The sequence below is a fragment of the Phaseolus vulgaris genome, chromosome 9 (genome assembly GCF_051622355.1).
Source record: "Phaseolus vulgaris cultivar YP4 chromosome 9, ASM5162235v1, whole genome shotgun sequence".
Lineage (NCBI taxonomy): Eukaryota > Viridiplantae > Streptophyta > Magnoliopsida > Fabales > Fabaceae > Phaseolus > Phaseolus vulgaris.
The window spans coordinates 31,791,633-31,809,147 of record NC_143506.1 but is presented as its reverse complement, the minus strand read 5'-3'; the positions used below and the strand labels follow the sequence as shown (position 1 = coordinate 31,809,147).

The 17,515-nt window shown below is 28.7% G+C and overlaps 1 protein-coding gene across 1 annotated transcript; it reads right to left on the bottom strand.

Annotated features, from left to right (window-relative positions):
* Nucleotides 1–1,987: 1,987 nt before the first annotated feature.
* On the bottom strand, nucleotides 1,988–17,414 carry LOC137822381 (putative clathrin assembly protein At5g35200). Its single transcript, XM_090295697.1, has 15 exons — nucleotides 17,376–17,414; nucleotides 17,276–17,345; nucleotides 11,811–11,908; nucleotides 11,590–11,731; nucleotides 10,612–10,706; nucleotides 9,093–9,179; nucleotides 8,937–8,987; nucleotides 8,785–8,850; nucleotides 8,477–8,542; nucleotides 8,308–8,388; nucleotides 8,138–8,215; nucleotides 4,823–4,957; nucleotides 4,679–4,739; nucleotides 4,458–4,576; nucleotides 1,988–2,404 (listed from the first exon to the last, which is right to left on the bottom strand). Exons 1-15 carry the CDS (start codon nucleotides 17,412–17,414, stop codon nucleotides 2,072–2,074), a joined length of 1,521 nt encoding a protein of 506 aa, XP_090151823.1. The 3' UTR covers nucleotides 1,988–2,071.
* Nucleotides 17,415–17,515: the final 101 nt, after the last annotated feature.

Sequence of the window (17,515 nt, the reverse complement as noted above, 5' to 3'; positions counted from 1 at the left end):
AGTCCAACAGATCACATTTGATTTTGATTAAGTGCTTTACAATAAAGTATAAAACATGGTTTTATAAGCATTGAATATCGATAGACACAATTTATTTTATCTGACTTACAACATAATATATTGCATGCATATCTTCATGTGATAAGTTAATGCTTGGACAAATGATAACGACACATAATTTTGAGCATTTCATAGACATCAGGAATAGTATTAATGCTTAAACTATGTATGTTGAGAATGTTTGTTTCTTCCATTTTACTAGATGCCCATACCAAGACGTGTTTATATTAAATATCTTTTGAAAAAGGCGCTAAAGTTGTTCTATACCAACAATTTTTTTGAAAAAAAATGGAATGTTAAGTTTGTGAAGACAAGATCCTATACTTTATGTTACTGTTGCAGTAATTTCTCATGTGTGAGTAGGGAGAACTTAATCTTTGAGATCTTAACTAAATTATTTATTCAAAAAATGATTTAAGAAAAGGTAAAGTTAGGTATTCACATTTCATTTAGCATCTTAATTGTTATGCGAACTTCTTAATATCAAAAAATAAAATGAACCTTGTTTATAAATATAAATGCTAATCATTCATTTAAATTAATTCCTTCTAACTGAAGATTGTGAATATTCACAAAAACTTTTATTTTTACAGTACTTCAATTAATATTGTCTATTATATATACTTTGACATGTATGGTATATTTTCAAAATATGTACACTAAAAGTATAAAATATGATTTAATTTGTTGTCATATAGGTTAATCATGGATTAGATATTTAAAAATCAAATTCAAATATAGTATAAATTCAAATAATTGAATTGAATTGAAATTATATCTAAATATATATTTGTTTAAAAAAAAATAGTTTACAAATTTGCAGAACCAAATTTAAATAATAGAATTAGATTCTAAATATTTGTTATATTTGGTACATGTTTTGTGTAGAGCTAAGTAGAGTCTTGAATGTAAAGGCACATCACTTCCTAATAAGAGCAAATGGGTTATTTAAAAGCTTAGTAATGAAACATGAGGATCGACAAATACCAAATTATATGAATAAATATAAAAATAACATATGTATATGTTCCTAAACAACAAGATAATTTAGTTAAGTTTGACCATCAGCTTTGTGCACTTCTTTTAGAAAAAAATGTCATACATTTGTTAAAAGTTTGAAAAACAAAACATAAAATAAAAATATAAAATAATTTTATTTATTTATTTATTTTATTCTGACGCTAAATCAAATAATCGAAACATGTATATTATATAAAAAGTGAATATATTAATTCAATGATATATGTATAATTTTTTTATATCTATTTTTTTATCTTCATATTGCAAATAATTATGAAATTGAATTAGGTGAAATATACATGAAGATTATAGGTTAAATAATATTTTTTTATATTTAAATCAATATTTATTTAAACAAAGTTGTTTATCTTTTTATACATAAGAATTCCATACTAAATATAATTATTTTTCTGCCTTTTTATTATATTATATTACCTATTATTATATTGAATAAAGTTTGGTTTCTACTAAAATAATGGTAACTACATTTGTGTTACACATGAATATATATAATTTTTTTTATCTGTACCAAACAATTAAATTAAATCAGGTGGTGATCTAATCCTCGTATAAAGTTAAAAAGGATAAATAATACATTTCTTATACAACAAAAAATCAAGAATCAATCTTAAAGAGACATTAAATCGAATACATACCTACTAAGAGTTCTAAACACCAATCAAATAATGAGAAGTTCGCTAATAGTATCTTTGAAGTGATTCAAGACCAAACCTTAATCCGAGTAAAAGAAAACACTTCAATATGATCAACCACTCCACCTTTAAATAAACAATTGTTCCTATGTTTCCAAATCTCACTAACCAACTCTATGGTAGAACAAACATGATAATCGTTTACTCTAATTTTGACATTGTAATTGTTGCTTTCACTTATATAGCTTCAAATGTATAATCACAAAACTCGGGACAACATCCATGGAGTTTCCTCATGCATAAACCTATATCCTTGGAGTTTCCTACATTCATAAAACCTATGTACTTTGAGTTGGATGTGTAGGCATAGTTGAAGGCAACATATTTGTTTCTTCAAAGGGATTGGTTGATTTTTTATTTGCCATAGAAGGTTGTTCATGTTGTTGCTGCAAATGCTGGTAAGGCATGTCCCCCATTGATGACATGTTAGGAAATGCAGAAAGTTCATTGTGTGAATTTGGAGATGCCATGCTAAATTGTTCATCATAACTACCCTGGAAGTCAAAAGGATTGGACTTTACTTGGGTAGTAAAGTGAGTTACACTTTGTTGTGTGTCAGCATTTATCTCATCATTAACACTGTCATCTTTCCAGAACTCCATTTCACCAACCTTCTTTTTCAAGGCACCACATGGAGTTGTACGTACGAGCAATGAATATCAAGAAAAAGCTTCATAGAATTAGAAGCTTACCTTGCAAGGTACATTAGAAGTAAGGTATGTTGTAAACTTCATGTGCATTTCATTTAGGAAACATTAGAATGTGAGTTTCATTTATGAGTCATGTTGTTATAATCAATTCTACTATTTCTCTTAAGTTTATTCTATAAGAAAGAAGTTAGGATAGGTTCGAAATGGCTCTGATACCATATTACGAAGTGGACTTTAAGCCTAACTCAACCCCATAAAACCGGCTCATAAGGTTGAGGTTTGCACCCACTTATATACAATGAAAGACTCTAATCTTTAGTCAATGTGGGATCTCCAACACACTTCAATTTTCACTGCTTTCTTCACCTTCACCTTCTCCTTCAAGTGTGGGAACGGTTTCTAAAATGGATGCAGTGTCTTTCACAAGGTCCAGGGGGTGTTAGATTTTATTGGCACAATAAGATATGCTTATCTCTTCCTAAGTTGTTTGGTGGCCCACATATTGTCTCAACATGATAACAGTGAAGATTTTCTAAGTGTGTGGAGAAGGGGAAAATGACCACTGGTTTGCAAAGGCATGTAATTGGATAATTGGAGCAGATGATAAAATTAGATTCTAGGAAGATAATTGGACATGGTGTGGAATAATTGCAATAAGTGGATAAGGAACTGATATGTCATTTTGAACCATTTCATCTGCTTCGTACTAATAAAAAAACAAAACTTACTATAAAAAGATCTTTGAGTGGGAATGATAAGTACTATTTTGGATTAAAGAAATAAAGTTATCTTTGAACAGAAAATGTTGATAAGGAACTATTTTGGATCAAAGTTATCTTTAAATAAGAAAAGGTTGATAAGGAAGAAATTTTCCATTTTGCTGATAGGTGTGGATAAAATCTTAGTTACCTGCTTTTAATTTTTCCTTTTAGAATCCATTAATATGCTTGAAAACTTACACATAAACTGAGGTTTCCTTTGGTCACATATTTTTGTCCACTGTTGCCATAATTTTTGTGTTTGTTGGACTGTCTATGTTTAAGCTTGCTCTGAACTTTCTGATTTTTGGGCACCAGATTTGTTGCTGATATAGCTTGAGGGTTTCTTGCAGTGCGGTGGAAGAGAAAAACTGATGCAAAACTCATTCTGTAGATGGTTGCATGACAATCTGCTCTTGCTTTTGGTTTTCGTTGTATGAAAAACTCCCTTAGATAATGCAAGGTTCTTATTGTTTTCTTTTTCTGGTTTTGGTATGTCTTGTACATTTTGCTGCCAACATTTATGTGTTTGGAGGTTTTTTAGGTGTTGAGGTATCTTGCCCCAATTTTGTGTATATATAAGAGTTTGAGTAGTACTTAAATTATTATAAATACCAATTTTTTTTTATAAAATATTATCTAATTTAATTACAATATAGTAATTGATAATTTTTAGTCTCTAATATTAATTTTTATTTAACGTAACATGTTATAGATAATGATTGTGTGAATGTTGAGGTCTTAACTTTAGTCATTAGATGGTTCTTAGTCTGTTATTTTGAGAGGGGTTAGACGTTACTAACTCTTTTCTCTTTTCTTATTTTTTTATATAAGAGTTTGAGTGGCACTTAAATATTTCAAATTTATTTATTTTTTAATTGTTAATAAAAATAAGTTATATACAACATATGCTTTGTTTTTATATATAAAAAAGGTCTGCAAAGTAATAATTGCAATATAATATTTGTGCAAAATTTAATTTTGTGAATATGGAGGTTTCCAATTATAATGAATGTTAATTAATGACCATAAATATTTTTATAACAAAAAAAGAATATTAACACTAGAAATCATGACAAATGGACAAAAAGATGATAAACATTAAAAAAAAAGGAAATGACAGCAGAGTTGTCACATACATTAGTAAATAATATTTTTGATTAATAATAAAGAATGAATATAATTATAATGGAATATATTAGTAAATAATTAATATAATTATATGAGAAGTTGGTGAAGTGGCAGAAAGTACTAACCTCTTGAGTAGTGTCTATCTGAGTGGCATTATAATTTTCTGGTTCACTAAAAAGAGCAAGCTCCCAACCTAGTACTGGGCTTCTCTTATTCTCATCATCATTGGAGTTTAAACTGTTTTCTGTTCATTGTACATGCACAAAATAAACAAATAACTTACAATATATAATGTTTTGTTTTGTTACATCACATTATTATATACTATAGTAAGACAATAATTTACCAGTTGGGATTAGAGATTTCTCTTCAAATTCAGATGCTCCTGTTAGTAAGTCATACAAACCCTAATAAAAACAAAACATTGAATTTTAGAATTTGTTATAAAAAGGAAGTGAATTTGTTATATACAATTACAAACAACATTTACCATAAGTTCAGCAGGTGGTGGCACAGCCATGTTATTTTCATTACAACCATTTGTTGACTTCTCAACAACATCGTCATTTATGGTCAATAAATCACCTTCATCTTTGTTTTCGATAACTTCTTCGCCATTCTCGTCCTATTAAGAATATTTATTACAAATGTATTTGAATTGATATTAAAATAACAAATTATAATACATATGTATATGTATTGAATAAAAATTTGAGTAAGGTTTATTTAAATTCTCTTCAATACCCATATATGTTGACTCCTGATTGTTGCTTCAATCGTAACATTTATGCATTAAAATTTGAGACATGTTACAAACACTTTTTCAACAATATCAAGTGAATTGTTATCCACATTCCACTAATTATAATAAAGAGAATGGTTATTACTATCAACACATAATTTCATCATATTGTAAGGGGAAGAGAATATTATTGATTCTCCATGTCCAAATATATCATGTACCATAAGAGGATATTTTTTCATGGATGGTATTTGTTAATGAAAATAGTAAAGTATTTCATTTTTCAATCCTCTAACAAAACAATCTTTTAGGCTTCATTCAAAGGGTTGACATTTTATATTTCTTTGTTTCCTTGCTCTTCCATCACCCACACATTTGAGAATAAATTATATATCTCATTTACAAAAATACACAAATTATTAAAGTTATGTTTTGTGAGGACTGAAATAACACAATTAAATATGTTATAATAAACTTTACTAATCCTAGTTTTGATTAAGTTTTTTTCATGAAAAGTATAAAACATGAATATGTTTTATTTATAAAATAAAACAATCCGTTGTATATATATAAGATTATATTAGAAACAAGTGTTTCATCTTATAAACAAGTGTTGTAGAGAATGTTTTCATCTTCAATCTTTCAAAATTATGGTTAAAAAGCATATGTCAACATTATGATCTCTTACTATGCTAATGCTTTCTAAGTAGCATTAGACGAATGCATTACTATGGGATAACAGTTACATCAGGCTATATGGTCTTGATGCTCTTCTTGGTCTTCATGCATGTTTGATATAGATTTATAATGGTAATAGTCCGAAATACCACACTTAAAAACTCTATTTTGACCTGAAGTTTTCCAGATAGTTATTTATCTAACAGAAGAAAATATGTATGTGTTTTATGAAGCTCAATTACTAGTGTTGTTGTTTTTTTGGGTGGAAGATGTTTTATCACTGTAAAACCATAATGCATAGTTACACGTTATTCTTCCTCATCCATCACATATCATATATAGCAAAGGCACACCCAAAATATCATACATAAACTTTGGCCAAACATTCTTAAATACCACTTTATAACCAAGACACCTCTCACTATAAATAGGTGGTCATCCCCTCTTGTACTTCACACCTTATTTTGAGTAAAGAAACTATGTTTGAGTGTTTTTCTGAGTATATGATTCAAGTGACGATTCTTTTCATCACTTATTTTGGAATCCTCCTCCTCCAAGTGGCGTGAACTTCTCCACTCCTCCACCATCACAAAATTCTCCATCCAACTAAGTTTTTCATTCCTTGTACTCTTAATTCCATTTCTTATGTTTCTTTCCATTTGCTTATTTCTACCTATTTTTAATCTTAATTTCCATTTGCATTTCTTGTCTTGCATGTGAATTTTCATTTTACTCTTTTGAAGAGAACCTTCATAATTACTTAACCACTTAGTTAAGTTCGTATCTAGTGACAATCCTCACGAAGCCTCAACTTATCTTGAAATCATAAAATTCCTAATCAAGTAAAACAAGATAAATCAATGTATGTTTACTAATCCAACTCATATCACAAATGTAAATAAAAAAGTACTTAACAAATTGTGTTTCTTTAGTTCTAGAAGTCATTCTAAAAGAGTTTAAGGATATCACTTAAATATCCAAGATGAAGGAGCTTTGAGTTTAAAGAAAAATTCTTTTTAAGAAGGGGATGATAGGATTATGTAAACAAAGTTTCCAATTCAAGAAAAAATTAGAAGGTAATTCTCTAAAGATAAATTAAAAATATAAATGCATGAAAATATAAAAGAAAGTCTATTGTAACAAATATTGTGTAGAAAAAGTTATAGATTTATATCTTTTGGAATAACTTATTCTAGGGTAGAATTTAAATAAGAAGTTGTAAGAACACCTCGGTTGGCAAGATCTTATAGGAAGGAACACTACAAGAAAATCATGAAATAGAAACTAATTTTTAGAGACTAAAATAATTAGTTGCAATTGTAACTAAATTAGAGACCATTTTAGAAACTAAAAAAAAATGGTTTCTAAAATAGTTTATATTATTGTTAAATAGTTTCTAAATTAGTATCTACTTAGCAACCAAGATTTTAACTACCAATTATTTAGTTTCTAAATTTGGTAACAAAAACCTTGGTTGCTAATTAGATACCAATTTAAAAACTATTTAACAATAATAGAAACTAATTTAGAAGCCATTTTTTTTTAGTTTCTAAAATGATCTCTAATTTAGTTACTATTGCAACTAATTATTTTGGTATCTAAAAATTGGTTTCTATTTCATGATTTTCTTGTAGTGAAACTCATATTTGTTTGTGAACAAACCTTTGAATTGAAATATTTTTTTAGTGTTTTGATAATCTTTGTGCTTTAAGAGAGAGTGAACTTAGTCTTAGGTGTGTAATATCAATTGGCTTCTCTTCCCTATTTGTATTTCTTGTTGAGTAATATCCAAAAGAGTGAACGAAGAGGTTCAAGGGTCTTTCTAGAGTTGTGCACATTTCTAGGTAAAGTAAGAAATCTCTCTTTTCTTGTCTATATTTTTGTATTTCCACATTTTTTTCTTATAATATTATTTCTATATTCTGTTTATTCTATAGGTTCTTGTAAGAGGGTTAGACCACCCTGAAATGGTTTTCATATATTTATTTTTTATTGCTGATAAAAAAAATAAAAATTCTATAATATGTGTTTTTTTGCTATGCTTCCATTATTCCTCATCCATCCAAAAGCAGAGATAGCCAGATGATCATCCCTCCACCATGTTATATTTGAATAGCTTAACAATTAATTGGTCCAAAAATCAATGAAAAATTAAATCCTATATTTAACAAATTTAAAAGGAGTTTAATGATTCCATAAATCCTGCATGCATGATCTTAGTCATACGTGTAAGCTAATGTTCCATAAACCCATTAAATCCCAAACAAAAATAACCTTAAACAAATCGATTTCAAACCTACTTTTTAAATGTTCTACTGAATTCAATTTTCCATCAAACTCTTAGAAGAAAAAATATATATTGTAAATCAAAATTTAGCATCATACCATGTTGTATTCAATCATTAAGGAGCTTGGAGCCTCCTTAATATATTCTTCCATGGTAGTAATAAAAGACGAGGGAGGCTGCAAAATAAACATCAAATACTTTCACTATGAAGTAAATATATATAGCACATAGATGTATACATGAAACACAAGCTCCTCTAAAACAATACCATTTTAATGTTGATGAATTTCTTCCCCCTTCCAAATTCTAATCCTTTGCAAGTTTCAAAGAAATCAGTTAACCTTTCTGCCTACAATAAAAAAAATTCAGCAAACATAATACGATTTTTTCAAAAGGATTAAGCATTAAATGCAAAGAAAAAATTGACATTGTAGTACCTGACTCACTGATTTTTTATAAATTTGAAGTGAACTACAAGCATCATTACGGTACATCTCGAAAAACTGTCAGAAAATAGAGATAAATACAACTTCAATAATTATTTACAAATAAGTTAAATATATTTTTCGTTTTTGTATTTTTATACAAAATTAATTTTTATTTTTAGTCTAAACTTTGAATTTTTTTTTAATACAGTAAGAAAATTATTTGAATATTTTATATTATAATACATGAAAAAAAACATATTTAACTTCATATTTAATTTTAATAAAATTAAATTGTATGTGGAGTTTTTTTGTTTCACCTTGTCAAGTAATTCGACGACTCTAACAGTTATAGCAACATATAATTTGACACTTTCACCAGCAACCTAATGGATGAGAATCAGAAACAAAGATATGATGAGAAGATCCATTTAAAATGAAGAAAATAATTTTATAAGATGATATTTCTTACCATTGAAATAGCAAATAGAATTAAGCGATTACTTGCAGCTACACCCCTTGGCTGTGAAAGGGAACACAAAGTGTTTTTCCTTGTGAGTCATACATTAAAATCATCAAATAATGGAAATTAAACATCATGATTATTAGATGGTTGTAATAATGTTACACTGCAATCTAGAAGTCTGGAGAGTAGCTGCTGTAGGGCTGGCAATTGCTCCAATAATTCCACTGTGTCAAGCTTTTCACTATATTTCTAAACATCCATACAATCAAATGTTTATGATTTTCCATTAACTTCCACACAATATTAAAATAATTATTCATATATAACTAAAATAAAGCAATCATTTTCATAGACATGGTAGGGAAAAGCATCCCAAATATTTAATAATTCAAACACTAAAATTGTTATATTAGTATTTTTTTTTTAAATACAAAATGATTAATTTGGACCTACTCCATCTCAAGATTTTTGCATGGCATGGTTATCAAATTAAAACAATAGAAAAATGTAAAGGTAGTAATAGAAAGTTGAAAAATGGAAGTAATAAAATGCAGCACAAAGAGAATGTCATGCAAAACAATTATGGACATGGAAGAGCTAGGGTTGTTAAAAGATATAATTTTTTTTAATGGTTTAAAATAAAAACTACAGTCTGATGTTCCATATAAATTTGGTTCTTAAAAATTGAATTATTTTTAAATAGGACTATTTAAACTAAACTAAAATATTTCTTATGATGTTGAGAAATATACTCTTGAATAGAATGTCTGTCAATAATAATTCAAACAAATATTATATAGATCAAACAATTTAGGGTATTTAATTTAATCACTCAAATTGTATGTTTAGTTTGACTCATTTAAATAATGACACAATTCATTTTTTTTTAACAATGTTAGTGGCGTTTCCAAGACACAATTCAATTCATTTATCTCAAATCACTTGAAAAGTTTAGTTTAGTTTTAAAATAGTTCAATTTTGATGTAGTTTAATTTTTCTCACCCTAATATGTGGGCAATTTCTTCTTCCACCTTATAGTTTCTTTCTCGATCGGCCTCCATAAATTTTTTAATTCCAAATTATTCTTGACGAAAAAGTACAATATTTTTTTTTTCATAATTCATATACCTTCTCAACTCTAAAATTTGAATTACAAATTTGTATTATGATTTAACCCATTTCTAGGGTTAAGAAAGTATTTTCTTAATTCAAAAATGCATTTCAAACTTTAGAATTCAGAATATGATTTTGTATTTCAAATTTTAGAGTTTAAAAAATATTTTCGAATTCAATAAATACATTCTAAATACATTTTGAATTTTAGAATTTGAAATACAAAATTGTATTTCAAATTTTATAGTTTAAAAGAGATTTTATGGATTGAGAAAATGCATGCCAAATTCTAGAATTCAAAATGGTATTCCACATCTTAGAGTTTGAAATATATTTTCAAATTCAAAAAATACATTCTGAATTGTAAAATATCATAATATAATTTTGTATTTTAAATTTTAAAATTACAAATGTATGAATAAAAAAATTTAATAAAAATGAAAAAAATAACATAATTGTCATTTGAGTTGTTCTATAGAGTTAATAACAGTTATGAGCTATTTCATAATTTGTTATGTTTGTGAGATCCAAAAGCTAAGGAAGAAATTATGAGCTATAAAATTCTCACCGAGCTATTTGTTGCGGCGTCATAGTTCATTACAGCGAAACATTGTAGGCGCTCTTCAAGGTAGCGGGCATAATTACGAATCCAAATAGAGTAATCTACGGTTTTTTCACCAAAATATTCAACTTAGTAAACTAATACTTATAACCTTTCTAGTTCTGGAATTAAAGAAAAAATAGATTTTAAAAAGTTTGATTTTCTTCAGACTTTTATTAAGTCAGATTTTTTTTTTTAATTTCAAACTCCCTCTTTTCCAATTTGTTTAATTTCTTTTAAGGGATTTTTTATATATTTCTGTGAATAGTTTGATCTTCATGTTTTTGGTTTTGGGAGTTGGTTATGGTGGTTGTGTGTCCTATAATCTCTTTTTTTATAAGGGTGGGTATCTCTCAAATACTTCCTTTAAATTTGTTCACTGATAAAAAAAAATATTTTTATTTTAGGTTAAATATATTTTTTGTCCTTGTATTATAACATCAAATTGATTTTTGTTGTTAATCTAAACTTTAGACCTCCTATATACTTGTAGTAAGAAAACTATTGGAATGATTTTTAGCACCATTTTTTTTATGTAATAAAACAAATTTTCAACGTGGACTATATTATAATATTATAATATTCACGTCAACGATGAGTCAACATGAAATATTTTAACATTGTAGTCCACACTGTAAATCTGTTTGTCACGTAAAAAAAACTAACAATAACTATTTTTAATAGTTTTCTTAATACAAATACTATAAAGGTATGTGTTTTGAACTAAGAATAAAAATCAATTTCGCGTGAAAATAGAAAGACAAAAAACATATTTAACCCTTTCAGTTTTTTTGTTTTTTTCTAATAATATTTTTCATGTAATAGAATTCTAAAATGTGAATTTAGTTGATAGTTTATAGTGATGTGTTGTGTGAAGTTTTTAAAAGGAAAAAAAGAGTTATGAAATAGAAATGCAGAAAAATTGTGAATGAGCAAAGCATGTACCGTTTGGGACCGATTTTTCATGAAAGTATGTCAAGTCAATCATGCAACCTTTTACATTACTATAGTTGACAAACTCTTCCAAAACTGTGGAGTCAAGTTCCCTTATGGCACGATGTAAGACTATAAGTGTTTTCATAGCAACCTGAACAAATACACAATGAACAAGCTTCCACTGTAGTAACCCAAAAGAGATGGAAAAAAATAGTTAATTAGGAACATACAGCCCAATTATTAGTTTGGCAAAAACGCTTCGTAAGACCATGTATGCAGTAAATGACCTCATTGCGAGGTTTTGATGGAGAAAGTGAATGAAAAATTGCTGAAAAAAAATAGAAAACAAAGTGTCAATTCACTTTGTAATGGTGGAAAAGTTAGACTAATTCAATATATGGATAAAAGGCTTCAGTTGTTGGAAAATAATTAACAGCATAATTTTGGTTATAGAACTGTAGTAAATAAATAACCTTTATTTAAGAGGAACAAATGGAAAGAAACAATACGTGCATGGTTATTAAACATTATTATAATTATATAAACATGCTTGATAACATTATGGGAGAGGTAATGTGTGGCAGTTAAATTTAACATTAAAAAGGCTTTTGTGGAACAATCTTATCTTCTTTCTACCCTTAGAACTTTTGGTTTTGGTGATGTCTTTTCTAATTGGAGAGGTGAGAGGCAAGCTGATTCATAGCCACATTAACTATGTGTCTTGAAGAAGAGGTTCTTGGTACAGGCATCTTAGTTTTAACAAATCACACTAAAAATTTTCTTATTGCCAATCCTAATTTCTACTCACATTTTATATATAATTTTTTTCAACTAAAAATAAATGAATTAATTTATATATTTTTTTATCAATTAAGAATAAATGGACTAATCAAAGCATTTAAGGGATGTTTCAATCCTAAATACACATTATTTAAAGATGGAATGGTTGATCATACTGAAGTGTTTTCTCTGACACAAATTAAGGTTTGGTCATGGATCTCATCAAAGATACCGTCAACTAATTTCTCATTCTCTAATTGGTGTCTAGAACCCTTGGTATGTATTATTCAATTTAGTTTTTTTATAAGGGTTGATCCTTGTTATTCTTTTTTATTATGGGTAGAGATGAGATAGACAGTAGGAGATCTATTTGGTTGGTATGTAAATGGAAAGGTACTTTGTGAACATCATTATGTTGTATAAGAGTTGGACCACCCCTGGAGTGGTACCATTTAATTTCATTGCTATTTGTTGATAAAAAAAAAACACATGAAACTAAGGTAATAGACATTTGTACCTAAAAAGTCACCAAGCACATGAATGCCAACCTTCAAACATGCTTTATATGACTGCCAATAGAGAGTGACATACCCAAAATACAACAACAAAAAACAATTAAAGTTCTCCCTTATCAGAGGGAGTAGCTTCCTTCCAACAAAAACCAAAAGTTTGATCATAATTCTGCATTTCTCTACCTGAGTTCCAGCTGTAACAAAAAGCCAATGTACTCGTCCAAGCATATGCAGAAAGTAAGAGAGTATTATTCATCAAATATATGTCTACAGTGGCAACCATTCACATTTTATATATTATAAGTTGACAATTTTTTTTTGCAGGGCTTCCTTTTTGCAAGATCTTATGGATTTATTCGCTGCCTACAATCAAGCTTTTGGCCAAGCTATAAAATCTTAAAAAATATTTTTTTTATGTGATATATTCCGCTCATGTTGATTCTTTGCATGTAAGTGATATTCTTGCATTTGATAGTGGTCAAATACCTTAATCTTATCCAGGGGTTTTTTTTTGTAGGTATTACTCGTGTCAAACATTTTCATAGCATTGTCGATTGTATTCATGTTAAACTCTCCTATTGGAAGGGTCAAATGCTATCAGTTATGGATGAGGTTCAACTAGTTAATTTTTTTATTTATAATATAGTGTTGTATAGTTTAGGAGTATAACTAGCAAATATTCTTGGTAAAAGATGACAATTGTTTTGTCCTTATCTCTCTGTTTTGCTTCCTTCCTTCCCTAGTGTGTTATGTTTCCCATTTCTTAGCTTCGTCTTCATTTTTTTGGTTGGGAAAGATTTGTTTGCAGGTTCAGGATTCTTTGAGGAAGAGAGGTAAGCATAATAATAGTTTGAGTGTTGAGGGTTACTGAAGTTTAAGGGTGGAGTGATATCTAACAATGTTGTGGCTGCACCAATGGAGCACTGATTCAGTATTTGTTACCACTCTGATTTATAGAAGTCACAAATGCAAAACTCTGGTTGGAGCATTGTCTGATTTTCTGGTTGGGGAAGAACCTTTGGTAGTTGTAGGAAGTAGATAGGTGCAATAAGAGTTGACCCAAACACTTTCACCAGTGCCTTTGGGTTTTAGAAGTTTGGACTAAGTCGTTGTTGTAGTATGGTTGTGCATGTTGAGGTTGTTGCAAGCAACAAAGTTGACATGGCTGCAAAATAGGTTATGCAAGATACATGCACAACTACATTGGTGGTTTTGTTTATATTCTCTGGAATGAACTTCTTTAGGTGGTGATATATGAAGAGAAGTAAGGATCAAACTAAACACATATAGCAGATTATATGCCTGGAGAATTATGCTCAATCACAACTCTTGTTACATGCTGGAGGGAGCGGGTGTTGTGAATCTCTGAAGAAATTTTTCCCAAATTTCCCACATATTTCTTATGTTTGAATTTTATGTATCTAATAGGTGGGGATTTTGTTGCTAGTCATACAACTCCACAGGTTCTCGCGTGGGGTAGATATTGGTGAGATGGTAAAGGTGGTTTTTTTGGGTAATGGTTATGATATGTTTTTTTAGCCTTTGCTGTTTTTTGGAAGTTATGCATATACATAACCTGTTTTTTTGGTAACATGATTAGGGTATCCTAAAATACCCCATATTTATTCATTATGTTGTTGATAAAATATCCTTAGTAAAAGAATTAGAGACTTCGATTCATAATTTCGTTTAAGATGGTGAACATTCATAAATTTAAATTATCATGCTTGCATGGAAGAAAATAGGTTTAGTTATAGATAAGAGGAGTCTAGGCTTAATTTCCATTTATGATATTAATAAAGCTCTTTTGCCCATGACATATGTTATTTTTTTTATACACATTAGGCTTGTATGGTTTGTGCTAAGATTTTCGAGGGAAAACTTCAATTAAAAGTTATATATCTTCCTGTTTAAGGCCTTCTTTATCAAAGCTTATTTATGAGCATGTATTTTGGGAGATGGTTCTTTGATTAGTTTTTTTAGAGATACTCGGTGTCTAAACTCATCTTTTAGTAATGCTTTAGATTTCCCCAATGAAGTTAAATATAATATTCTCTTCTATAAGAGATTTTGTGCAGGGTGGTAAGTTAATCTTTCCTAGTTGCATTATTCATAAGTTACCTTTCCTTTATGAGAGAATTTCTCCTTTACAAGTTGTAAATTTCCATGTATGAAAGCTTGCACTAGATAGGATTCCTTCTTATAATGGAAGCTTTGAGTTTGAATTTTATTTCTTGTTGATCTCATGTTATTTCTCCCTCTAAACCTTTTTTTTAGATTATTACACAATAGACTACCTACTAACAATATCTTAAGGAAGAATTGTTGTTTTATTATTGTTTTTATGTGTAGCTTTTGTGGTAAGGTAAAAGAAAACAACTTTCATCTTCTTCTTTTTCTTATCCTTCATTTACTAGATTTTGGAAATGGTATAAAGGTATTTTTAATTGGCATACCAAGCTTGTTATTTTATATGGTTTTGTTAGCCTTTATTAGTAAATAATTGTTGGTTCTCAAGTGGGAATTCATTAAAGTTCCACATTGAGTAATATGAAGAAAGAAAAAGTAGAAAACTACAATAAAAATGAATAGTTGATTTAAAGTGTTGTCATCATAATTTAATAAGTCTTTGGATGTGTATGAGACTTGAGTAGATAGGTATCATAAGAGAGTTTGCAACTTTTGTCAGAAAAATTGCATGAGAAAGTTTGTAGTTTGTAGTTTTGCCAGAAAAATTGAACCACGTAAATTTATTGTTTTTTTTAATTTAAATTTATGCTTTTATTTGTGGGGATGATTTTGCTAGAAGAGATTATTTCCTATTGTGTGATTCACAATAGTATCAGAGGTTGGTTCTAATCAAGGAAGGAAGATGGTTTGACATGAACATAGTCAATGTTGTGTGTTGCACCTTTGGAGAGATGTTAGTGTTGATTTCTTTTTATTTGTCCAATGACTTTGTTGATGCATGTGTTGTGGGGTTTGGCTTGGTGGGTGTGGTATTGGTGATGGATTCCATCTTGAGTATCAACAAGTTGCTAGCGATGATGATGTTGTGAAAGTTGTCAAAAACGAGTTTGAGGTGCAAGGCAATGATAACTGACAATGGAGAAGGATTGTTATCGTCCATGAGTCCAATGGTGAGAATAGTTAAAGCATATATGTTGGCAATATGTCAGACGTTCATTCCTAAGCACAAAGAAGAAAAAGAAGGGATGTGTCAAAGTATTTGAGGAACATGGTGTTGATGTCAGTGACACATTGCTTTATATTAGGGTACAAGTATTATGCGAAATCTGATGATATTGAAACTCTCTTTATATGTAAGACTTTGGGTGAAGGGAATATATGTTGGTTCTTAAGTGGAAATTTACTAAAGTCCCACACTAAGTAATATGAAGAAGGAAAAAGTAAGAAAACTACAATAAAAACGAAGAATTGATATTACTATTGTCAACACAACTTAATAAGTCTACTCTTGGATGTACGAAGAACTTGGATAATTGTGTGTCATGAGAGGGTTTGCAATTTTTTCCAGATAAATTGCATGTTGATTAATAATACTTTTGTTGAATATTCATGGATGTAGAGATGTCAAATCACGTTAAATTTATTATGTGTTTTTTATTTAAATTTATGTTCCTATTTGTGAGTGTCTTGCTTAAAATTTGATGATGGAAGTGATATCTATTATGATATTTGGAAAATGAGAAACTCCTTTGAGTTTAATCATTTTTTTCTTTCTTTTCTCGGTCATATTATTTTATGTATCAAAGTGGAAGTTCTCTAATACAATATGTTTGTAAAATTCAAATGTAATTGTTCTCTTGATGATTTTTCATATTTTAATTTTTTTGTCAATACATGTTTTCCCTCTTCTTCCTATAATTATTAAAGTTAATCAATTTCCTCCTCTCATAAATTATGTTATTCGAAGTTGTCATTAGTTATGATGATATTTTTCAAGGTAAGATTAAAATTTTCTTAAGGGTTTTTCTACCTACATTAGTGTTAAATTTGCTTTAAGTGCAAAAGTTTCAACTATTATGTTTTTATTAGAAAATATGGACATATATGGACATATATGATGTCTTAGCATTATAGGGTATAAGGTGAAGAAAATTAGCTAGAGTATGTTCTTCTCACATATATACTCTATGTTGTCAAACTTACTATCTATGCATTGGTTTAGGGTTAGGTAAAACTTCATTTAGTGTGTTGAAGAATGAGTCCCCTCATGATTTCTTTCGATCTTTTATGTACTTTTCCACATCAACCATGGTTATAAAGACATGTAAAATAATAGAGAAGATGATCATAAGAGAAAGAAATGCTTGTATATGGTTAATTATTTTGTCCATATATATTCACCAATTATTTAAGAAAACTATAATATCACGTACTACGAATGTGCTTTTCCTTTGGTAATTTATGCTTATAGCTTGTTGCCTTAACAATTGCTGCATCTAGTCCCTGCAATTCACCACCATTTCTATGCAGCACCTTAAGATCACCACTGAATTTTCCAAAAGCCTTCTTCATCTTCCCTTTTTTCTTCTAACACCTTCCAATGGAAATTAACAAACAAATTTTGTATTATATAACTATAATCATGCATGAATATTAAACTTCTGAACATTGCA